We start from the raw sequence: 16,830 nt of genomic DNA, 5'->3' as shown, positions 1-16,830 counted from the left end.
AACTGTAGTTTGCGTCTCAACTGGCCATACAGCAGATGTGGACAGTCCGTTCAGTCTGTACTTCACACAGCGTAATGTGTCAGGGATCACGCTCTTCAGAGACAATTACAGAATATGACAGAGCTCTGCAATCTCTGATGTATATGGTTGTCCCTCTCAGTGTATTTTTTCCATGGTAAAATCCAACCTGCAGTGTTTCACTAAATGTTGGTGAGAATCCTCATGCTTATCGTCTGCCATCTCTGTAGATAAGCTAGTAACTGAGTGTAATTTGGTCATGCAAACAGTGAAAACTAGACAGTGGAACAGTTTTTATTGTGGTTTACCAGCAGAAAAAAATGGGAGAAACAGTACATACCTTTATGGTAAAAAAACAAAAACAAAAAGCTGACATAGACAGAAAATGAACATTGGTATGGCATACACAAGGTGAAAGGAGCCATTCAACTTTTGTGAAAATTATCAAAAATGCTGGCGGTTAACAGGTGTTGGACTATTAGTGTCATGTATTTTACATAATAAGAGACGCTCATGCTGATCCATGTCAATAGGTGGCAGTGCATCTCCTAACATCACAGTGGTATCGGTACATAAACTACACAAAGAACAATGCTAGAGCTAACTAAAGAATTTCTGAACCGTCTCGGTTACATATGTAACCACAGTTTCCTGAATAGGGAACGAGATGCTGCGGTGAAAGTCACCGTATGGGAACACCTGTCGGTGTGGCGAATGTCTGAAGCCCTATACCATCCCACCAATCCTATTGGCCAAATGAGGTGTTCCCGTACGGTGACGTCACCGCAGCATCGAAGTTTATCCTCCTGGTCCACATTCGCCGTGACGCTGCCGTCTTCGTCTTTCTTCTTCTGTGGTTTTCCTAGTTCGTGATTGGTCAACTTCAGATAAATCAACAAATCGGCTCGTTCAACCGCACACATGTCACGAATTCAAACTTTTTAGACATGTTTAAAAATGAGGTCGGGAAGCACTCGTAAGGCACTCTGCTCGGCTCGTAATTCATCGCAAATGATACGAGCTGCGACCATACGAGCATACACGATTTCCACACGATTGAAAAAAATCGCATGCAAACTCATACGACAGCAAAAATCTCACCGTGTACGCCTGCCTTAAGAGGGTTAACATTAATTTAAAGAGAAACACATTCTTTAGAAATCATTTGGAACACAAAAACCGTTAAATATGTCATCTGCATTCAGTAAATGTAAAGACATTCAGTAAATCTCATAAGTTAGTTACCTTTGGCAGCACTAATTTTCATGTATTGCTTTGTGTGTAGTAGATGGTACCGTGAACAGCAGCACCACTGCCTCCCAGTCATCCTCTTTTAACGACATCTCGTCCATGTCGACAGAGCAGACATTGGCCTCAGACACCGACAGCTCCTGCATTGACACCCTCACAGGACCGTTAGAGGAGTGACTTCCACCTCCCCTGTATTCTCACTTATGTCACATCCCTCATCTGCGCCTGTGTAGGCCATGCTGTGGTCTTGACTGAAGAGATCTGTGGGTGCATGATTATAAAGCCTCAAGTTTACACTCGTAATCCTTCACTCTTGCTTTTAAGGTTCTGTTTTTCCCTCTGTCCCATCTCACATACAGACATTTGTGTAATACTAGCCTTTAGACAAGTCTGTAGTGGCTAAACCTCAGATTACACACCAACAGCGACTTCATTGTTGAGTTCTTTTGTTTAACTGCATCTTCACAGTTTTATATTTTTAAAATAACTCTGTTTATAAATGGGCAAATAATAGGTCATTGGTTTATGCTTTAATGCATTCACATTTCACTTCATATGAACAAATATTAATTCATCTACTAGCGTTTTTGCTGCAGCATGTGTAATATCTGGATTTATCCCTGTCATTTATGTCCCATCTCTCTCTCTCTGTGCAATGTAGCTTTTATTACCATTCATTTCATCACCTAAAAGAAGCACAGATATAAATGCTTGGACAACTTTATAGCTAGTCAGCCCCTTTTGGAATGAGTTCATGTTGCAAAAATTGTTGCGTGAAATTAACAGAAGAGCACTTACTAGACAGACAATGTAACTACAGATCACTGAAATATGCTTAAACACACCTAGAAACAGAATAATAGTGCCTGCCTCTGTACATAGTCACCAAACCCCCATTTTAAAAGAGAACCTAATGATGCTTTTCAGTTGGTTAGGGTGTAGTCATGTGTATATATACGTACATAGATTTTGTGTAAATGTTTTGTGTCAGTTTTTCTTTCTTTATGCTGTGGAAAGAATTTGACAGCTTCTGAATATGCTTTAGCATATGTACTGTAAAACAAACTAGGTAGATGGAACTTGAAATTGATTTTAAAAAGAAATGTTTAAAAGTGAGCATATTCTGTTTAAAATTAACAAAATCTTGCGTCTAGATATCAAATGGAAAATGATGCAACATCGTAATCAAAGCCCTGTTCCTCGTTCCTAGAGTAATTAATCACCACTGACAAGTTTGTGATGTATCTCACAAGATTGTATGTTTAATTGCATTAGCTAATGCAAAACATTGCCTTTTTTAATCTCCTCCAACTTGAAAAGCCCATAAGAATGTAGTACAAAGTAAATATATGGTTTCTTTCTTTCTTTTTTTTTAAATAGACTTGTCAGCGGATTTTTATTTCTTCAGTTTCCTCTTCTTGAAGATGTCCTTTCAATGAAACACTGAAGGATTTTCGTGTTTGTATGGATTATCAAGGCCATATAATTTCATTTCCTTTATATGTGTCTCTAAAGCATTAGGTTACTGTTTACAGACTTGTGATTCAGTGATGTACTGTGGGTAACCATGCACTTACAAGCCTGTTTTGGACTGTGATTCTTTAACAGTGTATTCAGGATGGAAACCCACCCATTCATCAGTTTTGTAAACCTTTCTGCTTTCTTTGCTTTCCAGTGTTGTAGATATGTATGATATGTCCTGTACTCTACATTCCTTTTTATGCATGATACGACAAGCTCTCTTCATCCCAGACTTGAGGACATTGCAGAAACCTGTCCTTTGGTTGTAGAAGATCATTGGAGAGCCTCTGGAGGATAATATGAGTGTATTGTTGAGTTTGTGTGCCTCCAAGCTCTTCTGATAGACTGAGACCATGCATCACCATAATTTTCATGCCTTAAGGTTCTCACTATCAGCATCTCTACAGCTTTGCCTGGAGATCACAAAATTATTGATTGTAATGTAACTACAATTAAGTTCTTTTTCAGCAGACTGGATTGTTTTCTACTACGATGCCACTGTCTGTTTTCTCAAACATCACATTATTTTGGTCTCCTTGGGATTGTGATATTTATTTTGGCGCTTCACCTTACTGTTAGAACAGTAATAATGAATTACAACAACGCAATGGCGCGTTGTGTTCCATTTTCATTTTGGAGCTCATGTACATTAGATTCGCTGGTGTGGACTCATTGATTCCTGTTATGAACACTAGTGATGGACCTCCGGGGCATTGAGACCTTCAAGTCAATGAACAAAACTGGCTTACTTTCTCAAGGGCTTACTTTCTTTTCTTTTAGGTGTCTGTTTCCCTTGGGGGAGGGGGTGTGTGTTTGTGAACAACTGTTTTTGTCACTGATAATCTGTCACTAGAGGTGGAATCAGTAATGACTTGAAGAGTTATTAACTTTTTAGATATTCATTTCTCAGACTATCTTCCTTAAGGCCAATTCACACTCCACTAATAGATGCTGACAGCCAATCGATTACAGTATGTCACTTCTCAGACATTCAACCCCCCGACAAACGCAGATTTAATTTGCTCAGTTGGCAAAAACAAGCACTGGCCAATGGTAACAGACACCGACAGGGTTAACACACTGATCCGACAAATGTGTTTGGTTGTCATGTCTGTCGTGCACTGTGAGTTGGCCTCAAGAACACCGTTCTCATGGTCATCAATCAAAATCTCAGTCAAATACTGTAAAATGATTCGATATATAACTGCTCTTTGCTAGTAATGTCTGTTTAGCTTTCATGTGTTTTGTATTGTTGTGCTACATAGGGGTGCCCCATTAATGGACTATGATGGGAGTTACCCAAACCACAAACTTGTTTGAAACATATGCAAAACCTTTAATGATCCTCTATCTACAGTAATAGAGTGACACTTCTTTTCTCTGTGAAAAGTAAAAAGAAATTAAACATCTGTAATGACTGGCCAAATAAACTGCTTGAAATACTGATTGTTTTGGTTGTTTTATGTTTTATTTCATATGTTAAAAATACATTCAGTGTATGAACATTTTATTTGTGTGAAAGGTATGACTGTGTCACAGGACCCAATTGAAAAAAATGTACAGTGACCCTCAGCCAGGGCGGAACATTTTTAAGTCTGAGCTCATTTATCTTAAAAGCATCCCCAAGGTTCTAGTTTTCATTAATCTCTTTAATCAAATATGGCATCCATGCTTACTAGACATCATAAAATATTATCCTACTTTGGGTCATTCCATTGTCTTTGATCACTTAAAATGGCAAAAATTGCCTTAATATTATTTTGAACATGCTGGTCTGCACCGTAGTTTAGGCAACAGAATTGTACCTGAAAGTGGGGAAATGGTTTCCCTCAGAAATGCATCCTCATTTGTACAGACCTGTAACATGTTTGTATGTCTCCCTAATTCAGTTCATAGTTTGTTGAGAGAAATTCCCATATGGAGGTATCAGATAAGAAAGACATCAATAATTTATGCTATTGGGGGTAACTCCATGACCAGAGTTGGAAAACATTGCTTTAAAAGAGCGAAACCTTAATATGCTGCACATAAATGTTTCAAAAACTCTGAACAATGCGACTGGTTTTCTGGGCCTCTGCCTTAAGCTCGCCAAATGTTTCGAAGAACTGCTCCATTTCCTGTTGCAGAGTGGCATTCCGTCTATCAGCATCTGCACGGGCTCGCTCTACATTTCTCATCTTGATCTCAGCCACACTGACCCAACGCCGATGCTGCTCCAGAGATGAACGCAGCCCTGCAACTTCCCCCTGAAGTACCTTGTTCCTCTGCTCCAGCCTGGAGACAGAGAATGGAAAAAACATACTGTTAAGGTACACTTATTTATCAATCCAGGGTTTCTCAACCCTGATCATTGCACCAACACTGCACATTTTCAAATTCTTTCGAACTCTGATAAAACACACCTGATCCCACTCGTCAGCTTGTCAGATGCTCAGACTTGAAATATAAGGTTACATGATGTGTACTGTTGGTGTGCATTCAGGAACAGGGTTAAGAAAAATTGCATTAATGCATGGGTAGCCAACCCTGCTACTGGAGAGCTACCACGCTGCAACATTCAGATCCAATACTGCTCCAACATTTATCTAATTGCTCACTTACCGAATTTAGTTCAAAGGCTGAACCTGTTTTTGAGCTGTTTGACCATCACTATTATTCCATTACCATTAGACTGCTTTTTTCAACCCCTTGTATCAGGTACTAAGACTACTGACGAAGTGATCTTACCTGTTGATTTTTGCGTCATACTCTGCCTTTTGCTTGGTCATCTGTTGACGAAGACCTGCAACAAGGCACTGCATTACATGGGAAGCTGGAAAGATCAGGGGCTCTTGAGGATTATTTGGCAAAAAGGCTTCACTGCTGCCAGTGCTTAAAGAAGCATCTGTAGGAGCAGAAGATGAGGCAGGGGAGTTAGGATGAAGTTGTTCCTCTCTAGAGTCCATTCTGAATGAGGGGAACTGTCCTGGGGAGACATTGCGAGGATTTGCAGTTCCACCACTTCCACTGCCCCCATCTAAAGGCACAATCTCACAGGATGACCAAGAGCTGTTGCTCTCAACCACACTGGCAGTACCTTTGGCCTCCCTGTCTTCTATATATTGCTCCCCCTGCTCCTCAGTAACTATGTTGTCATAGACAGATAAAGTAATTTCCTGGGCTTCACTGCTGCCTCCACTTTCCTCTAATGCTTTCTCTGGTCCCCAGCTGGGTTCTTCCATGTCTGGCCAGGTCCTTGACTGCATAGATATTTGAACTCCAGCTTCCAGTTCTTTGCTCAAAGAAGAGCAGGCAGGTGGTTGGGTGGAGGGTGAAGGTACATGTCTTTTATGGAGAGATTCTTGTGCTGAGCTTTGCTGACTGCAGTTGTCATAAATCAGAGCAGAGCTGGTTGGTGAAGAGTTCTCTTGAAGTTGTTGCTCCGTCTCTGATAAATGGGTAATGTTTTTGTTATAAGGTCTTTGAAAAGACTCTGTGTTTAGTGGTAGAGAGTGTTTATGTTGACAGGCAACAGTCTGATCTGGAAGGACCATGTGATTTTTGCTCAACAGAGGTTCTCTCAGGTGGGCAGGTGGTTCGTGCACCCATTCCACAAGGTTACTGTGTCTTATAGGGTGGGCGATTTGTAAAGATGTTTCAGTAATGTTGCAGTTCTCTTTGGAGAAGAGCTGGTTGTGCTCACGGATCAGTTCAGACATTAGATGTTGCACAACTGCTGCCCCTAGTAAAAGCGAGGGAAATGTGTAAGTGCACAGTTCACAGATTTGTGGCAAACAGCAACATATAACCTCACATGCATATGAGAGCTATCAAAATCATTTTTGAAATTGGAACTTTACCTGGATTCTCCAAAGACCCTATTTATGGAGACCTATTTCTTACCTCCAATTATACTTTCTGGATCCTCAGCTTTAGGCCTTAGGATATTTGGCCCGAAAACTGTTGCCAAGTTCTGGATACTCATCTTATTGACACTGGAGTATGATTGGACATCATTTAAGAATCTGGAATAGAGATGTGTCATAGCCGTGTTATCTAATGTGTGCCATGTTAAATTTTTAAGACTAGACACATCATTGCACATTAGGCTAAAGCTCCAAATGCTAATATATATAGAAAACCAACCCCCATAAACTTTGGATTAAAAAAAATGGACTTCAATCTTACTGGCAGATGTATCTCAGGAGGTTGAAGTTCGCTACAGGTAGCTCATGAAGGAGCCTCCTCAAGTCTTGCAAACCCTGAAGTACAGGATAAGATTACAAGAGAAAATATTTGTTGGTTCCTAAATGACCAGAATGTAATTGTATTAACAAATTTCTTGTTTAATTTTGTAAGATAAATGTACTCCTCTTTGAAGTGACTGATGGTTAACATGGTTGACTATACCTTTTCTCTGTCTGAGGGGATTCTTTTGCCACATACAAGAAACTCTTCATAGCGAGAAAATGGCACCAGAGGTTCAGGCAGCTCCCTGAGGTATAGCTTTAGCAAAGATGCTACTGTGTTAACATCTGTGCTGCTGGGAGAGCAAACATGTATTTACTACAGGAGTACATTCGAGAATTCACTCACAGAGTATCTGTGGTTAAGTTTACTAATTTTGTTAAATTATTTTATATATAAATTATTTTATTTCATTTGTATTTATATATCACACATACAAACACTGGTATCATTATGAGGACAATAATGTTTGACAATAATGTAATGTTTTTTCTACTGTCAGAACTGTCCAAAGAGTATTTTCTGTTCCCTTACCCTTACCATAAACCTACCCCTCACACAAAACTTCATGTATTTTTATTAGTATTACTATCCTTGTGAGGAAATTTGGTCCATATCATGTAGGGAATACCAGTACACACACACACACACACACACACACACAATAAATCAGTCCCTCCTTCCTCTATCTAATAAAATATATAGTATATAGCACCGTTGGGCAAACTTTAGATTTGAAAATTCAGCTCCCTTTCAATTTTAGGTGTTGAATTGAACTTATTCCTACTTATTGCAGTTATATGAATTTCCTATACTTACTTAAAGGGGTCCTATTATGCTCTTTTACAAAGTCTTGATTTTGTTTTGGTGGTGTACTAGAATAGGCTCTCATACAAGGTTGTTTGAAAAACATTATTTTTCACATATTTTACATTATTACAACACCTCTCTCCCCAGTCTGACATTAATGGCTTGAACAGTTCCTGTATCAAATGAAGGGCCGCCTTCTGAAATATGAAATGTGCTGTGATTGGTTAGCTGGGCCAGTGTGTGTTGTAATTGGCAACACTCAGCGCCTGATAGGGAAATGTCCCTTAACATAGCAGCTTGCGAGCTTCATTGTAAATATTGTGTCAATATCAAATCAATTTGAGCATGATTTAAACCCAGATGATTTAACCACTCTAAGTTTGTCTGCCTTGAGAAAACTAGCGTGTGTCCGACATAGTGATAACACTCGTTGCCTTCTCTAGTGCAGCTCAACCAGGTCTCGTCCCATAAGTTAATATTTGTGATATCACGGAAAAGATGCATTGTTGTCCAAATGAGTCATTCATTGTAGTTTTTGAAGAGTGATTTATGTTAAATAAAATATCTCTTTGAACTTTGTAACTTTGCTGATCATTTTTATGTTCAAACAGCAATATTACAGACTAAAGTTGAAAAAGCATAATAGGACCCCTGTAATTCAAATTCTGAATTCTGTATTATGTTTAATACAACCCGAATTCCGGAAAAGTTGGGACGTTTTTTAAATTTTAATAAAATGAAAACTAAAGGAATTTCAAATCACATGAGCCAATATTTTATTCACAATAGAACATGGATAACGTAGCAAATGTTTAAACTGAGAAATTGTACACTTTTATCTACTTAATTAGCTCATTTAAAATTTAATGCCTGCTACAGGTCTCAAAAAAGTTGGCACGGGGGCAACAAATGGCTAAAAAAGCAAGCAGTTTTGAAAAGATTCAGCTGGGAGAACATCTAGTGATTAATTAAGTTAATTGATATCAGGTCTGTAACATGATTAGCTATAAAAGCTTTGTCTTAGAGAAGCAGAGTCTCTCAGAAGTAAAGATGGGCAGAGGCTCTCCAATCTGTGAAAGACTGCGTAAAAAAATTGTGGAAAACTTTAAAAACAATGTTCCTCAATGTCAAATTGCAAAGGCTTTGCAAATCTAATCATCTACAGTGCATAACATCATCAAAAGATTCAGAGAAACTGGAGAAATCTCTGTCCGTAAGGGACAAGGCCAGAGACCTTTATTGGATGCCCGTGGTCTTCGGGCTCTCAGACGACACTGCATCACTCATCGGCATGATTGTGTCAATGACATTACTAAATGGGCCCAGGAATACTTTCAGAAACCACTGTCGGTAAACACAATCCGCCGTGCCATCAGCAGATGCCAACTAAAGTGCTATCATGCAAAAAGGAAGCCATATGTGAACATGGTCCAGAAGCGCCGTCGTGTCCTGTGGGCCAAGGCTCATTTAAAATGGACCATTTCAAAGTGGAATAGTGTTTTATGGTCAGACGAGTCCAAATTTGACATTCTTGTTGGAAATCACGGACGCCGTGTCCTCCGGGCTAAAGAGGAGGGAGACCTTCCAGCATGTTATCAGCGTTCAGTTCAAAAGCCAGCATCTCTGATGGTATGGGGGTGCATAAGTGCATACGGTATGGGCAGCTTGCATGTTTTGGAAGGCTCTGTGAATGCTGAAAGGTATATAAAGGTTTTAGAGCAACATATGCTTCCCTCCAAACAACGTCTATTTCAGGGAAGGCCTTGTTTATTTCAGCAGGACAATGCAAAACCACATACTGCAGCTATAACAGCAGCATGGCTTCGTCATAGAAGAGTCCGGGTGCTAACCTGGCCTGCCTGCAGTCCAGATCTTTCACCTATAGAGAACATTTGGCGCATCATTAAACGAAAAATACGTCAAAGACGACCACGAACTCTTCAGCAGCTGGAAATCTATATAAGGCAAGAATGGGACCAAATTCCAACAGCAAAACTCCAGCAACTCATAGCCTCAATGCCCAGACGTCTTCAAACTGTTTTGAAAAGAAAAGGAGATGCTACACTATGGTAAACATGCCCCGTCCCAACTATTTTGAGACCTGTAGCAGAAATCAAAATTGAAATGAGCTCATTTTGTGCATAAAATTGTAAACTTTCTCAGTTTAAACATTTGCTATGTTATCTATGTTCTATTGTGAATAAAATATTGGCTCATGTGATTTGAAAGTCTTTTAGTTTTCATTTTATTAAAATTTAAAAAACGTCCCAACTTTTCCGGAATTCGGGTTGTACCTGAAACATTTTCAAGTAAATTCTGTATGATGAATTCTGAATGCTAATATTAGCATGTATAGTTATCATATCGCTGTGTTACCTTATGTTATGCAATTATGTATGGTGAAGAATTGCATATATGTGCATTATGCTGATTTTGACTGCTCTGCTGTACGTCATTTCCATTAACGTCAATCTCTTACTTGTCAAAAGATGGTTTCTCCCCAGCATCAAACGCTTCCTGTAGCTCTTTAACCAGTGTTGCCTGGCCTGGCTGCCTGAAGAGTCCCACCTCAGTGAGACCGTGCTCTCGGATGAAGTCAACACACTGCTCCACCACCAATGGAGCCATGTGATCCCCATACCTCCTCTCATACAGGACTGTCTCATCCAACCTTTGACCAAATACACCTGTGATACAGGTATAGAGCTGTCAATATCAGACCCCATTTAGCTCCTTAGTTAACTAATTTTGTTAACTGCGATGTGCTGAAATAGTGAGAGCACTTGCTACAAATGCAGTTATCCTCAAAAGCATAAAATGAAGACTGTTGAGTCCGCATGAATAGGACAGTTGCGTAAAACAATAATAATGTTCTGCTAAAAAGCAGCTTTAAGATTAATGCAAGCTGCAGCTGCACTGCACCAAAATCTACCTCTGTGTGTGATGGTGTGCTCTTTTCCTGCCTAATATTTAATACTCACGTCTTCTGAAGCTCAGCACCCTTTTTATCTTCCTGTAAGCAGAGTGAGACAGATAGCTTCCAGTCCGCTGGATTGTCTGCTTGTTTTCAGGCATCTTGTCTGTCTTTTCAATTATGTCTTTATGGCTGTGTCTTCTTTCTTTTTTTAGGACACACACAAATCCGCTATCCTGACCTCACCCTGGGATGTTTTCAGTCTTTGTAGCGATCCTGAAACTGGCATCGAACCAATGTCCTCACTGAACCTAAATCCCTTTAGCTCATGTTTTGCAAACTTGTTTGGTCTAGAACTGGATGTTTCTTTCTACTTTACTCTTCCTCCTCCCCCTCTCTCACTCTCCTGTCTGCAGGTAAGTTGATGAAGCTTAATGCACCGAAGCGAAGCTCTCTCTCTCTCCAGCTGATGTGTAACACTGACTCTTCAGCGCAGAAATCCGTGCTTATCAGATATATCAACATTCCAAATCAGATGACAGTCCTCATTCTGAAAGAGGACGCATTGTTCAAGTGCACACCTCTTATTTTAAGCACATTTCTATAAAAAATATTCCTTCAGTGTCAATTCTAAGAGTTCAAAAGTTGAAGGGCAGGAGCTTAGCAAAGCTAACAGTTTATTGAAAAGTAAAGTGTTTGTTAATAAATTTGGTGCCCTTAGTCCTGGTAAAAAGAGAAAGCAGATTACATTTGTTGCAATTCAACATGTGTCCCGAAGAAGAGTTATGGAATCACTCTCCATAACTCCAAATTGTCCATCCAGCACTCAACCTCTTATAACGGTCCAGGGTTCTTCCTCTGGGAGTTCATTGATAAAGAGCTTTTCAGTTAAATGGAAAGAAGTCTGGATCAAAGTAGATGTTCCCTGTGACACCGCCAATTGAAGTGGTCTCAGTCCTATGCCATTGTTGATGGTGAAATCAAGAGAGACACGTCTGTTTTCGCCTCTGAGGGGAGGTTAAATTTGTCTGGACTTAATTGTCCAAAGTCTCCAGAGTCAGCACCTCTTCAGTTTACCGTCAAATTAAGTCATACTCCCTAACTGAATTTCAAAGACTGTTACACTTTCTGTCTTTCTCTCTTTCTTTGTCTGTTTTCTGTCTGCTTTTTTCCAAGCTCTTGCCTGTATGAAACTACTCCACTGCAGTGTTACTGGAGTGTGGCCAAGGTGGCGCCAACACCTTCTGTTTTCCCTATTTCTGTCCGCTCAACATGAATCATTATCACCACAAAAAAACCCAGATTGACTAAAAATAAAATGAGCTAGAACTTTCTGCTGGTTACTTTCTGCTATATCTCCTTTTCATTCTCTCGGTCCCTGTGTACCTCACATGGCTTGCATCCAAGAATTTTCCATTGGACACCATTTTTCCAGCTGAGTACACCCTTCAAAGCCTTTTTATACTATTTTGCCCAGTAACTTGGCCTCTGATGAGAATCCCAGTCTAAAACAGATCCTTTTTTTCTCACCTTTTAGGAGCCCCAGAGCTGTGTAAAGTTATGTTGGAGAGCTAATGTAGGGAATTCATTGGGAATGTTAATCTCTCCTGCATGGGAAATAAGTAGCAAAATGGACTCTGCAGCTCAAGTTCTGCTTTCAGGTCAGATTTGCATGTACAGGGATAAACTTTCATATTGGGACTCAAGACTTTACAGATTGTGTCTACTGGGTGTATAGGTAATATTAGTTAAAACCATTGTTGTTCAATGCATTATAATGATGAATACTAGAATGAATTGATGAATACTTCAATTCTGACATATTACAGTTATAATAAACATTTTGCTTGCATATGTGAGAAATTCTCTATATATTTATGCTATAAATCATACAATGAACCTTCTAACTTGGTACATTAAAAAATATTAATTTAAAAAACTAACAACAGAGCACAAACTGCAGTATGTAATTCAATTACTGTTTAACAGATATAATTAAAGCTTTTTATCATAATCCTACAGCATGTTTTTTCCAAAATCAAAGATTATATCTGTAAAATTTCTTACAGATGCAATCAACACAAAACAAACTGCTCTATGTATACCAGCTAAAGTAAAATTAAATTTGAAAATCCATTCGACACTAAACTGAAAAGTCTTTTTGAATGATTAAAAAGACCAGCTCATACTCCCTTACGAAAGGAAAATATATTTACCAATATATTTCTTAAAATATATTGTGATATATTGTAATATATTAATTTCCCTTTTTATTTTCTAAAATATTATATATTTGAATACATTTAATAATATGTTGATGATACATATATTACATAATATATTGCAAAATATACAAATGATTGCCGCTTTCAATATATTGCAATTTATTGGAAAAAATAAATATATATAAGAATATATGCCTAATATATTACATGATATTTTCCAATATACTGCAATATATTTTTGTTTCATAAGGGCTAGTTGTTTGTTCGTTAATGGGCTTATTCTGTTTGCAGTGTAGGCTGTTTTGATTGACTAAAAAGAACCAGTTCAGAACCAGAGTCCTTTGTTTGTGAAACGGTCTGGTTGCGCTGTGTTATTGCATGAAACCAGTTTATATTATCACATTTACTCAAACTCAGATAAAATATGACTTCTTTTGCCATAGGGCTGTAGATTTAGCAGCAGGATTGTGCTGCTGCTGCTACTGGAATAGACCCTTTGACAGATTGTGATCATATGTTTCCACAGATATGATCATAAATCTATCTGTGAAAAAAATTAAAAAAAAAAATTTTTTTTTGAAACATGGATTTTTATCCACTTTTGCTATTGGGGCAAATGCACACTGCCAAGATGGACACACAGCTGCATCCCACAACCCCTCACGCTCTCATTCCAACGTATGCTGCAAGTAATAGAGGAGGAAAAGACTGAACCTCTTAAAAAAGTTCATTAGGTGGTGCTTGAAACTCTAAATGACAATGGCTGAAAAACACTTGCCAACTTTGTTTGCAATGTTTTTAGCAAAAATCATGTGGAACATTATCAATGTTAGCTGTTTTGAATGATATCAGCTGAAGCGGCATGTGTTATTTGTCATTTTGTGAGATTTGCAACAGGGTAGACAAAGCGAAGTCTGTGAAGAGACCAGTCATTAAATGTGTAATGCATGGCCCATGATTTGGAAATGACTGGAATGTGTTGTGTGAATGGATTGTTATGTCTATGACTAGAGCCCTAAAGACTGATTGGATCTGCTGTTTCATTCTATTCAGACAGTCAAGTCACACTGAATGTTAAACTATCAAGTGTTTCATCATAAGAATGACTTGCACAGGCCTGGACCACAGAGTGTAGACACAAAATTAGTCCGATTTTCATGTCCTAAACTAAAGTGTGTGTGTGTGTACACGTACCTGTAAAAGGAATCCAGATGCCCTTATTTAGGCTCTTCAGCCATTCCTCCCCCTGACCACAGCTGTTTGACAGGAAGAAATATGAGCCAGGACTAACCAGTACATCCCTGTTTGCCCCTAATGGAAAGACAGTGTTAGAATACATGGAAAAAGTTATATTACCCAAATAATACTCCATAATACCCAAGTAAGTTCATGTAGAATTTTGCAGCAAAATTTTCCTATTTCGTAATTCCACACAACCCATATGTACTAATAAATATGTTTTAACAAACACATTATTGACTATTATAGATCAAATGTAAGCAAAACAAAAGGACTGGTCACATATATTTTTTTCCCTTCTTTAAAATCCAATACAAGGTTTTGAATGTTTCCCTTGGTTTTGTCAGCAACCAAACCTGACATGACATATCCACACACTCATAATCTGCCACTTTTTTACATCCTGTCACAGTATGACGATAATATGGGTGCCGGGAAATTGGGGGTTTGAATTTACAATGTTTGTTTGAAGATGTGGATTTTATGATAAAGTGTTTTTGATGATAAAATGTGTCTTTTTATACCACAATTCTTTGTCTTCAGAGTACATTAAGGCTAATGTTAAGTGCAGTGTATTGCTCTTTACTGTGTGAAAAATCTCTGTAGAACCTAAATGGTCACTGTGTCCTTCAAGTCCATCAGTGAGTTAACTGGAAGGCAGCCCAAGAAAAATCAGATCACTATTTCTTATCTTTAAGTACTGCAAGAGTTCAGCGGGGGAAAAGGAGAGCATTCATTTTCATAATTAAATTAAAAACTCTTGCAATTTTTTTTCCCCTTCTTGCATTTCTTAGAGACAATATTAATCACAAGATGGGTCTCGGTCACAATTAAAATATGCCCCAGATTCCACTCACATTTGCCGGTAGAGTGCAGTAATTAATTCCAAAGGGGACACTATCTGTAACAAGACGAAAGTCGTAAAAATCCAGCTAAGTGGTTTATCAATACCGAGCACTTGCTGAGGCTGGCCTGAGCAATAATGATATTAAAAGGAGAGCACTGAAATACCATGCAAGGGCAGTGACCGCCACAGTGGGGACCAAGTCCTCTGACAGTCATTGATAAGTAGGACTTGCCAAAAATACTGGAGGGAAAAAAAAAAAACTTGCAAACATGACGACAAGGCTGTAAACATCTCTTTTTGTGTTCCATGGAGGAAAAGAGTGTCATACAGGAAACACACCAAGAGTAATAAATACATATATATATATATTTGTTTTTTGTTTTTTTATCCATGGTACAACGTGGGACGTTATCATTTATGACTCATCTAAGTTCCCTGTTGGAGGTGTTATTTGTAGCAATAACATTACTTGCAACAGGCAAATAAATATAGCAGCAGAGCTGTTCCTCAGCCACTTCAGGTTTCCACATTCATGTTATTTATCCTCATTTTCAGATCTCTCTTTAAATTACGCTGATTTAGAGTCACTCTATTTTGCCCTAGTCTTTTCCAACTCATTATTTTGAATGCCCCTCCTGTCCATTAAGCCATACCAGCAATGTACCTGTCTCTTTTTGGCTTTACTGTATACATAAGTGAAATCTCGGTCAACGCAGCATGGGGTCTGTCCTTCATGTTCTGCTTCCCTTCAAGCACTTGAAGTAATCGATTGACCCAGAAACTCATGCTAACCATTCCTTTGAGGTTAAGTTGCTAGTTATGAGCACTGCTCTACTTGCATAGTTTATCTTAATTTTGATGATTGAACTCCGTATACTCTCTCTCTATTTATATAACGTTTAATATAATCAAATGTGAGTGTGTGTGTGTGTGTATATATAATGTATATACACACACACACACACACACACACACACAAGTTTTCAGAAGTTCACACTGACAGAACAACTAACACACCTTTGGGAAGTAGCGCAGCACTCGCTCACCTTTCTGTACAGCACTGTTGTACTTCCAGGACTTGAAGCAGGTGAGTCCCATCCCTGCAGGTGGAAGTCTCTTGAGATGCCTCAGCCGAGCTCTGATCCTCTATGGGTGTACATCACCATCATCATTGGCGCTGGGGCTCCTGCAGCTGCTAATCAGTGGAAGCTGACCAGGCTGGCGACATCCCCGAGCGCAGGCTCCCCAGCACTGCCATGGCCTGGACAGAAGCCCCATCTGTCTCTCTATCCCTATCTCCCTCATCATCCATCTCATCAATAAAGCCCCAGCCCTATCCCATTGGCAGCAGCTTTGAGGTGGGGGAGATGGAAGGGCGGGGCGTGGACCCTCTGCAGTAGACTATTCCGGACACGCATGCATACACACACACTGGCCTCAGCATCCCTCCACAAACTGTAATTAATTCAGTACAGTATGCCGTCTCAGGCAGTCAGAACCAATTTCCCTAATGCATCCACCATACACAAACCCCCCTCCCCTGCAGACCAGCCCAGCATTTGGTTTAATGGCCATCGATGTGATCGGCCCTCACCCGCACACAATGACTCAAAGAGGTAATAAAGATGTGAGCGAGTGGCTGGTGCGTTAAACTTTTGAACCATCCTCCATTAGGCTAAGGAGCCATCGTCTCGCTCATCCTCCCATTCCCATCTGCCTTCTCTCTCCTTCTTGCTCGCTTTCCTTCTCACTGCAAGTCAGATTTATGATTCCCAGTC

General features: G+C 39.3%; 2 protein-coding genes across 5 annotated transcripts in view; one reads left to right on the top strand and one right to left on the bottom strand.

Annotated features, from left to right (window-relative positions):
• LOC132130986 (mitogen-activated protein kinase 9-like) overlaps positions 1-4,237 on the top strand; it is a 21,404-nt gene extending 17,167 nt beyond the window's left edge. The window contains exon 12 of one of the 2 annotated variants that reach the window (XM_059542916.1): positions 1,307-4,237. In XM_059542916.1, coding sequence (XP_059398899.1) covers positions 1,307-1,446 — 140 coding nt within the window. In that variant the 3' untranslated portion in view covers positions 1,447-4,237. Of the gene's footprint in view, positions 1-1,303 lie in introns of both variants that reach the window. The other variant, XM_059542915.1, reaches the window with a different exon arrangement.
• LOC132130985 (rho GTPase-activating protein 24-like) lies at positions 4,231-16,830 on the bottom strand. 3 transcript variants are annotated; one of them, XM_059542913.1, is made up of 8 exons: positions 16,099-16,830; positions 14,161-14,277; positions 10,307-10,514; positions 7,180-7,309; positions 6,958-7,031; positions 6,673-6,794; positions 5,518-6,511; positions 4,231-5,064 (listed from the first exon to the last, which is right to left on the bottom strand). In XM_059542913.1, the coding sequence occupies exons 1-8, from the start codon at positions 16,148-16,150 to the stop codon at positions 4,827-4,829; spliced, it is 1,935 nt and encodes a 644-aa protein (XP_059398896.1). In that variant the 5' UTR covers positions 16,151-16,830; the 3' UTR covers positions 4,231-4,826. The 3 variants fall into 3 exon arrangements, with proteins under 3 accessions (XP_059398896.1, XP_059398895.1, XP_059398897.1); XM_059542912.1 differs by having other exon boundaries at positions 7,180-7,312; positions 16,099-16,828; XM_059542914.1 differs by lacking the exons at positions 14,161-14,277; positions 16,099-16,830 and adding an exon at positions 10,809-11,869 and having other exon boundaries at positions 7,180-7,312.

Source organism: Carassius carassius, chromosome 47, assembly GCF_963082965.1.
Source record: "Carassius carassius chromosome 47, fCarCar2.1, whole genome shotgun sequence".
Taxonomy (NCBI): domain Eukaryota; kingdom Metazoa; phylum Chordata; class Actinopteri; order Cypriniformes; family Cyprinidae; genus Carassius; species Carassius carassius.
This window is presented reverse-complemented; position numbering and strand designations above follow the sequence as displayed.

Coding starts and splice junctions, on each gene's coding strand:
- LOC132130985 (XM_059542912.1), bottom strand. CDS start 16,150: ATGGGACTCACCTGCTTCAAGTCCTGGAAGTACAACAGTGCTGTACAG. Junction 6,512..6,672: donor TCCAGAAAGTATAATTGGAG/GTAAGAAATAGG, acceptor CGCTTTTACTAG/GGGCAGCAGTTGTGCAACAT. Junction 5,065..5,517: donor TATGACGCAAAAATCAACAG/GTAAGATCACTT, acceptor CTCTGTCTCCAG/GCTGGAGCAGAGGAACAAGG.